The sequence below is a fragment of the Amblyomma mixtum genome, chromosome 3, assembly GCF_055824585.1.
Source record: "Amblyomma mixtum isolate Tamu chromosome 3, ASM5582458v1, whole genome shotgun sequence".
In the NCBI taxonomy this organism is placed as follows: Eukaryota; Metazoa; Arthropoda; class Arachnida; order Ixodida; family Ixodidae; genus Amblyomma; species Amblyomma mixtum.
In genome coordinates, this window is record NC_143014.1 from 398139507 (window position 1) to 398148669 (window position 9163).

The window sequence follows — 9163 nt, forward strand, 5'->3', positions numbered from 1 at the left end:
AACCGAAATCGCTCAGTACTATAAATAATGCAACAATAAATAATTTACCATGCATATATGAATTGCGAAGCATGTATCATGTGCCCTGAGCCAATACGCAACGTTTGAAACAAAGAACACGCCAACCAAAAATTTGGTGTCTCCAGCCCTTTATAAAAGGGCAATGCAATAGCGGTGTGTTCTGGTTCCATTGCACACGGATGGAAGTTGAAGATGATGACATCCAAAGCACAGTGCAAGAGACTGGCAGTTAAATACAAGGAATGTTCGGCTGCAGCCAGCGAAGCTGACCTTTTCGCGTCGCCACGGGTTCGAAATCCACCTGCGGCCATAGAGTGCTTAGCCATAAAGCATTTTGCATAGTTGGCCATAACGCCTGCTGGCAGGTTGCCATCTGCCCAGCATGGCAGGTGGACCACAATGCCAGAGGTTTCGGAGAGACAAACTTGAGTGAAATCTGAGAGTGGGGGTTTTAGTGCTAGTTCACTAAACCACACGATAGGTTGCTAGTGCCATCTGTTATTGGTTCCAATAAGTTGATTTCGCCAGAGGCTACCACCACACCCAAGAAAATCTAACGGTGGCACACAGTGGGCCATGACGCACAGGGATTAGGGCGCCAAAAATCGCTGCCGCAGTGAATGTGTTCAGCTTCAATGCTATCTGTGCAGTGCCAAATCTTAATGCCATTCACTCTAACACCATTAACAATCTATCAGTTCACCACCACTTATTCACCAATGAAGTGTGTCCTATCTCTCTCTCTCTCTCTCGTTCCTTACACACAAAAGCATTTATAAACTAAATGAAACAACCTCCTCTGATGTAGGAAATTATTTATTCACAACTTTCAATGAAAAAACAAAATCTCCACAACATGCGTTTTGCGTCTGGTGCCACTTTTACCAGCAATTTTGACACTGCTTGGCTTATGTACTAACACATCAATTTAAGGCAAGTTTTTCAACTTGGCAACCGTAAACTGCAGTATTTTCAGCAAGAAAATTCTGACACCCCCTGTACAATGTGACATGCAAGCACTCTGTATAATCAATCAGGTGAAACGTAACTGGTTTTCAGGCATTATAAACAATACAACCGATAATGGCTGGAAGAAAATAACCCGAGCTAACAAACTTAAGACATCAAGTACTGAATGTTATCTCCAGTGAGAATGAGGGGCAAGTTTAAACATTGAAGAAGCTCCAGGCTGAAAATGTGGCCAAAATGTTTGCTGCACAAAATGTGCATCCCACACCTCTGCAACAAACCAGGCATGACCAGCTGTGTCACATAAATATCACACAATTCCGGCACAAAAAGCGAGCAAGAAAAAGATTGGTTTGGTTTGGTTTATAGGGGTTTAACGTTCCAAAGCGGCTCAGGCTATGAGGGGCACCGCAGTGAAGGGCAAGAAAATGAGAACTTCACCCATACCCTGTCCATGTGGAGGCGGACAAGCTCGGCCGAGCCATTGTTGGGTGTGGGCACAACTTTTGCAAGCGTTGCCTTCGCCGGGTTCGGCTCCTGGGAAGGCATGGAGAGAAGTCGAAGGGTATGAAACTGTCAAGGCTTCCCAAAACAGATGAAACAGAGCAGTCATATTAACACCACAAGTTTTCACTAACTGTACAATAGGACATGTAAATTATCAAATCCCTCTTGTATTGAACAATTTAAGAAACAGTACTGATTTCAGTGCATGTTTTGTACGCGTACAGTTTGGAAATTGTTATCCAACTAAGTGCTTGTGAACGATGTAACTCTACAGTAAGATGTGTGCATGGATGCCTTTTTATTACACAAGCACATTGTTTCCGTAACTTATGTTTATATTTGAATCCTGTTTGCTGTGACTGCAGGATGAAACAAAAGCCATTGTCAGGCTGCGCCTTTAGCCCTCGCCTTATTTTCCCCTTTTCTCATTAATGTTCAAACTTCAGATTAAAAAAAAAGATACTAAAAGAGAATAGCAAGTCCGGCTAGACTTAGAGATCAGTGTTTCAAGATAAATGTCATTTCTACCAAGAATAAAGCATGGACAATCCAGAATATTACGTAAATGCGCAAGACTATTGCGACCTCCTTAAAACACTTCATAAGTGCAAGGTCCAAAAGACTTCTTCGCGAGCCATAATGGGCTCCCTTGTTTTCATATGCAACATTATTCCAGCAGTCAAAACAGGAAACCAAAGCCACGAGTGGCCAAGATACAAGAATGCAAAGCGCTGCGCACTCCACACACTGCCCAGTCAGGCTGGGTGAAGCTATCATGTCATTCATGCTCTTTAAACAGACACAGTGGTAAAATCAGCCTAAATAAATATGTAAGTGATGCTAACAGTAAACAGTACGATAGTGCCCTCTGTTGATAAATACTGTAAAAAAAAAAGGCTATCTGGTCAACGGACCAAACGGCTTCATTATCATTCCTTTACTCAGATCTGCAAACCGAAGCGGTGGCACAACGGTTTGAGCAGCCACCTCGTACGCGTTAGGTGCCGGCCCCACTGCCACCAGGCATACAGCAGGTACAAGCTTTCCCCTGGCCTGGTGCTCGGCTTCATCAGGGTGAAATGCTTGGAAAATGCGTCTTGGATCCAACCTCGCGTAATAAAACTACCCTGTGCCATGGCACGCGCTTTGGCCAAAGCTGCCCTTGAGCCATACAAATTGATCATCACCATACTCTGATTTTCCAAACAGCTCGGAAGAATACATGTCACAAAAGTGACATAATACCACCCACATTGCATGGCTGTGTAAAAGAATGAGAAAATTGTGAACTTCATTGGCAATTTTCTGAGCAATGCCGTCACATTTGATTGCAGAAAATACTCTGATAGTGCTCTTGAAGGGCAACCTATCAGTCTACTAAAACTCCTTGTTTCCACTGATATTTATTTCCCTTTAGTGCCCATTTATGAAACACAACAGGGTGCAAAGATAAAAGGACAATCAAGAAGAGGTGCACCCTTTCCTGCAATCCCCAAATAGCAAACAGTTGTGCACTTTCTAAGCAATATTATCATCCTATGTTTCACCTGCTCATGCAACATAACAGCCACCTTGCATCATATAAAAGTAGAGAAGCAACTCTGTCTCGAGGTTTTCGGACAAGTTTTGCAGTACAACAGACCAGCAGATAAGGTCTAACCGCAGTAAGCATAAGGACATGTCACAAGGAAGAAGACACACACAGCAGCGCTTTCCTGGCAAGTATATTTTTGTGTGAAAAGTAAGGCAATCTAGAAAAAATCTACGCACTGTGCCACTGCATCACGTGAGGCCCTTAATGGAGGATGTGGACAAGAGGCCATGATTTTGACCAAAAAAATGCTTTTTTGGGTTAAAGTTTCAAACAACTCTTCAAATATTCAAGAACATATCCATTATGTTTCAATCTGATCGGTGGAGTGGAAAGTTAAATTTCAGTTCACTAGACCAATGACCACATGCACCTTAAAAACTTCTCACTAATGCCATTTCTGAAGTGTAATTGAGTCATCTGACTGGAAATGATACGGGAAATGACACCCTTGTTGGAAGAATCGTTTTCTGCAGTTTCCAATACATGTGAGCCCTGCTGCTGGAAATAAAGGTGTTTTATTTTGCACAGATTGATTAGAACTGAGTAATTAAAGGTTAACCAGAACATTTCATAGGTTAATTAAGGCTTAAAATGCCTGAATGACATATCCAACTGGCAAGTTAAGCTAACATCAAAAGTGATGGTTGGTTGGTTTATGGGGTTTAACATCCCAAAACGACTAAGGCTATGAGAGACGCCGTAGTGGAGGGCTCCGGAAATTTCGACCACCTGGGTTTCTTTAACGTGCACTGACATCGCACAGTACACGGCCCTCTAGAATTTCTCCTCCAAAGAAATTCAACTGCCGCGGCCGGGATCGAACCCGCGTGCTCTGTAGCTATTATAGCATGCATATAAAAGAAAATGGGTATAATGAGGAGGGGTAAGGAGCAGATTTGGCCCGTATAAAATCTCCAAGCTTTTGCTGAAAATATTGAATGAAAAATTTATTGCAAAGTAAATTTAGAAGCATATCATTATGACAGAAGTCAATGGCAAGGAGAGGAAACTGAAGGTGGATTCTCAACAACCGAAGAAAGTCCTCATGTCGAAACGCTGGCTGGCGGACTGGGGCTACACTCTCATTGAAAAAGTGATTTCGAGGAAAGGAAGTCCATTGTTCGTTTTGTGCCATCATGATACAAGACAAACCCAAAAATAAACTGCGTCTTTCAAGGTGACAAATGTTATGTGTAATTATTTAAATCTGCAAACTCCTTCCTAGACGGATCTTGCTTGACTCACGTATGGCTTAAAATTAGAAAATGTCAGGTATTTTCCGAACGAAACCTTCCCTAATTAGGTACACTTATTTTTCCATTTCCAGCCCTTCCAATTTTCATTACAACAGCAAGAGAACTAACAAAACTTCGCAGAAGCTCATACAGCCCTCACATACATCAAACAAAAATTCATTAAACTATACAAGCAGGAGTTCCAAGCAACCACCTTTCAACTACACATCCAGGATCCCCTAAGTGCTTGACACTCTAGCATAGTAAAATATGGAAGACACTCATTAGAAACAACGACCCCGCTTAAACAAGTGGAATAAGCTTAAGGAAGAAAAAGGTCCCCCCCCCCCCCCCCCCCCCCCCCCGTTTAGTGTTTAACGAAAAAGAATAACAGCAGCAGAGTACGTCATAGACACACGCTCAAAAGCAGGCCAAGCACTGCATTGGCACCTAGTTACGGGTCACCTAGGGAGCTGTCGGCGTTCCCTGCTGCAACGCCCAACCACTTATCTGCGGCCCCGCCGCCAACGGGTAGTGAGCCCCATATTTCCCCGTGGGGACTTTTGCCGGCTGGCGACTGCTTCCGAAAGCAACTGTGGCGTGTTTACCGCTCATACAAACTGACTACACCGCCTGCAACACGGCGGTCAAGCCAACTGTTAGGCTGGGGCTTGGGAAGTATACGTGGACCTTTTGCGGAAGCACTGGGGCAAGCTTCGAGGCGCGGATCCGTCCGAAAAGCTATTCGCCGCGGAGTCGGGCAACGTTCCAGTGCTCACGTATTCGAATTACGCGCAAAGCTCAGACCACTCAGACTGACAGGTTTCCTAAAAGTGGTTCTCGGGTGGCTCCCAAAGCGAGTGGAGAGGTTTCCTTCTTCTAACAGTGGCTGTACTCGCGTGGCGCCCCCGCTCGTAGGTACTAGACCCGGCGCCGTTTCTGGGACGTCGGTGGATCGCGATTCACCGGGTATTCGGACAGCTGCGACGTGAAACGGTGGCCGTGGGTTGAGGTCGAAACCCACGGCTACCGCGGCTCAAACACAGCTGCTTTTGAAAGATATGCGTGGAACAAAGTTGAACTACCTAGTCTGCGCCGCCTCACATTCCCCCCACATGACCAACGCAAACGCGTCGTACGCCGGAAACCCTACGATGTTTAACACACAAATCTCCGCGGCAGACCGCACACACTGCGCAAACATGAAGGTAAAAGGCACAAATAAAACAGGCCTGCCGCAAACGATAGCAATCTGCGGGGCACGGTTTCCAGGGGGAAAGAATGAAATCGTTCAATGAGCGGCGTTAAAACGAGCCGGTCAATGCAGCCCGCTTTAGCTCGCTCGGTTACCATGAAAACGCGTGTCACATGTGGCAGCCGGCATACTGCACTCGCCCTGCTGGCAAAGCAACAAGCCCCTCGAACTCGATTAATTGGGACGGACCTACCTTGCTGCAGGAAAGGAGGCACCGAACATGCACCGACCAGTGGCAGAACAAGCACGTCAGTATGTGCACGACCGCTATGCAGGCGAGTGCGATCAGTCCGGCTTCGTAGTACTCAGACACACCGTACACACACGTCCACAGGTAGAGCCACGCTGTGTACAGAGTCAAAAACGGGCTCACGCAGCCGTCCAAGAGAAAAGGTTTTCGCGTGTGTAAAGAAATATGTTGCACTAGCTCATCAACACACGCTGCTGGCGGCGCCATGTTGGCAGCAACATGGCGGCTGCGTGGCGCGGTTCAGTTCGGATGGACAGATGAGTCAACTGACTCAATAGGAAACTCCTGGACAGATGGCAGAGAATAACCCCTTTGACGTCTACAGGTTTTCCCACTGGATTTGATACTAGTGCCAGTGGAAATAATCTATGCGCTGACTGATATAATCTGCGGGCCATGAATTTAATCCGAGTGCAAAACATTTAATCCACGCGCCAGCGTATTTAATCCAAGCGCCAACTCAAACAATGCGAGCGCCAACCAATTTAATCCTAGTGCCAACGCAAATAATACGTGCGCCAGCTGTTTTAATCCAGGTGCCAACCAATTTAATCCACACTCGAAAAACGAATTCTGTAGAAGACTCCAAAGCATAGAACACGAATGCCAGGAATAAAGATGAGATAATTTTTCAAACCATGCGATGCCTGAGCGAAGTGTCCACATATATTACATAGATTTCATCAATATTATAACCAACACTGCTTTGATACAAGTGTTTTAAAGCGCCGCTTAAAGCGCACAATATCAGCATTAAAAAGGTGCACAGGGGCTCAGTGCTATGGCTTACTAGCTGGCTCTTTATTATGACTATAGAACGGAGGAGGGCACGAATGCACACACTGTTTGGTTTATTAGGGTTTAACGTCCCAAAGCAACTGAGGCTATGAGAGACGCCGTAGTGAAGGGCTCCGGAAATTTCGACCACCTGGGGTTCTTTAACGTGCACTGACATCGCACAGCACACGGGCCTCTAGAATTTCGCCTTCAAGAAATTCAGCCGCCGCTGCCGGGATCGAACCCGCGTCTTTCGGGTCAGTAGCCGAGCGCCGTAACCACTGAGCCACCGCGGCGGGGAGCACACACTGTTTATAATGGAACATTGAATCCATGTCTTTAATAAAAGATGCGATTATTTTGTCAGACCCTAGATTAGTCCTACGTAGTTTCGTGTGAAAAAAAAGGTACACAGCCAATGATGGAAAGTTCTAAAGCAGAAGGCAAGTTTTGCGCCTCCATTTCCTGTGGATTGTCGTCTGCTTTTGCAACAACAGAAAAGTGCACACGTTACTAGAAATCTGTGAACTTTCTTTTTCAAGAAATAAGATTTATTTCTCAGGCACATAAAAAAAAACATTGTTAAAAACACAGAAGACAAGAAAGTTTCAAAGCAGATGGGTTTGTGTGTGCCGCATTGTGGCTGCATTTGCACAACGGTGTAGAGCTGGACAGTGGTAGTACGCACTCGTATACTACAAGCAGGTGATAGTGTACGACTTTTCCTTCATCTCGCATGGACGTTAACGCGCAGTATTTTCTTCCATGGAAGCCGATGAGCCGTGCTCTTACGTCCTAATTGGACACCGAAAACGAGGACCGCCATTCAAGCCCCCAGATGCACCAAGAAGAAAGAACAGCAAAGTCTCTGAACATGACAGGGCCAGAATTCTCGATGTGTCAAGGCGTGGAGGAGATGTGAAAAAAATGGCAGACACGCTGGGCATCCATTTAAAGACAGCAAGGTCCATTGCAGCTACCGATAGAGAGGTGCTGAAGAAAGGCGGAACGTCGAAGAAATTCGGAAATGGGGTTGTAGCGGCTCTCAAAAATATTGTGGGCAACAACCCTGCTTTCACGCTGAAGCAAATCAAACAGGCGGTGGAAGAAGAATTGCCCGGAATTGCCATCAGCACAAGTAGCATTGATCGCCTACTGGATGCGCATGGCTATGAAGTTGGCGACTCAGAGGCCGATCGACCGCAACAGAGATGACGTGAAACGCACCCGCAAAGCATACGCGCAGTGGCTGCAGTGTGATGGACCCCGCTTGTGCAGGTTTTACGTTGATGAGACCAACTATAACATAAGGTGTTCAAGGAGCTTCGGCCGTGCGGTTAAGGGGCAACCATGCAGTGCAGACGACGACTGGCACCAGAGGCGCAAACCTTAACATTATCGCCTGTATGTCAGCAAATGGTGTCATACACTGGACGGCTGTCGACAAGGTTCACTGGGTCGTGTTTAACGAATTTTTGAGCGATATATCAGCCCGTGTCGAAAGTGAAGAGCCTGGTTCAGAAGCCGTTTTTATTTTTGATAATGCCCCCGCTCACAGCCATGCAGAACAGGCAATCCTGGCCAGTCAGCTGCACTCAATCAAGAGGCTGCCTCCTTACAGAGAGAGAGAGAAATAACATTTATTGACACCCGTCAAAAGGTCCTTACAGCCCATTTTTTAACCCTATAGAGGAAGTGTTTTCGAAGTTCAAGTCTGAAGTCAAAGCTTTCCTCAGCGAGCGGAGAGACTTGGCGCTCACCACTCCGCCCGGACTGACTAAAAGGGAGCATCGGCGCAGTTTGTTGCTCGACGCTGCTCGACACTGTATGCAGCAAGTGCAGCGAATAGAGTGCGCTGCTTTCGACCGCCATAACTTTTCTTTTGTACCAGCAGTTTTGCGTGAAGATGACATGTAAAAAGTGTGAGGTCACACTTTGCTCGACCTAATGTCCTACAGAAAATAAAACTGCATTTCAAAGACGGCCCCTTCTGTGCTTGTATAAACCTAGATTGTTAACACCGCTATAAGGCAGCCGCCAGTAGCCATTCTTGACCTAGGCTGTAAGCTCCGGTGTACCTTCGCTCACTTTCCCTTTTAAAACTAAATAAACCGTAAAGTGAAGAACCGTTACTCCGGTTCTATGACTCGTCCCACCTGGAAGAACTCTGTATTACACTACTCCCTTTTTGTTTCTGCTAGTGGTGTTGAATCTTTATCAGAGCCTCCCGAAAACATTTCGCACCGGTTGCATGAAAATGGCCGGCAATATGAAAACAGTATGAAGGCCGTAATTGTAACTAGCATGCAGATTCAGCGCACAAGACAACCCATAATCAGCAGTGCTTACTAATTAATACACGACAGTCACAAGCCGCAAGAGTTGCATCAAATACTGAGGTTTAACAGCTGCTAGTGGCTCTTTGATGTTGCAAGGTATGCGAAGAAACCGAAATAGTTCATGAGAATGTGACTCACAGGCTTGCATGGTCTCAGAAATTATCTTAACTTCGCTTTATTTCTGGCATTTGTGCTCTGCGCTCTGGAATATTCTAC

General features: G+C 45.8%; 1 protein-coding gene across 4 annotated transcripts in view; it reads right to left on the minus strand.

The window, feature by feature from the left end:
- LOC149357298 (endoplasmic reticulum transmembrane helix translocase) overlaps positions 1–6051 on the minus strand; it is a 92448-nt gene extending 86397 nt beyond the window's left edge. For 2 of the 4 annotated variants that reach the window (XM_089584496.1, XM_089584495.1), the window contains exons 1-2: positions 5775–6051; positions 1438–1527 (exon numbers count right to left, since the gene is read on the minus strand). In XM_089584496.1, the coding sequence (XP_089440622.1) occupies positions 1438–1527; positions 5775–6038 (354 nt within the window). In that variant the 5' untranslated portion in view covers positions 6039–6051. Of the gene's footprint in view, positions 1–1437; positions 1528–3044; positions 3201–3267; positions 4611–5774 lie in introns of those variants that run through there. The other 2 variants (XM_089584498.1, XM_089584497.1) reach the window with 2 other exon arrangements.
- Between the last annotated feature and the right edge of the window lie 3112 nt (positions 6052–9163).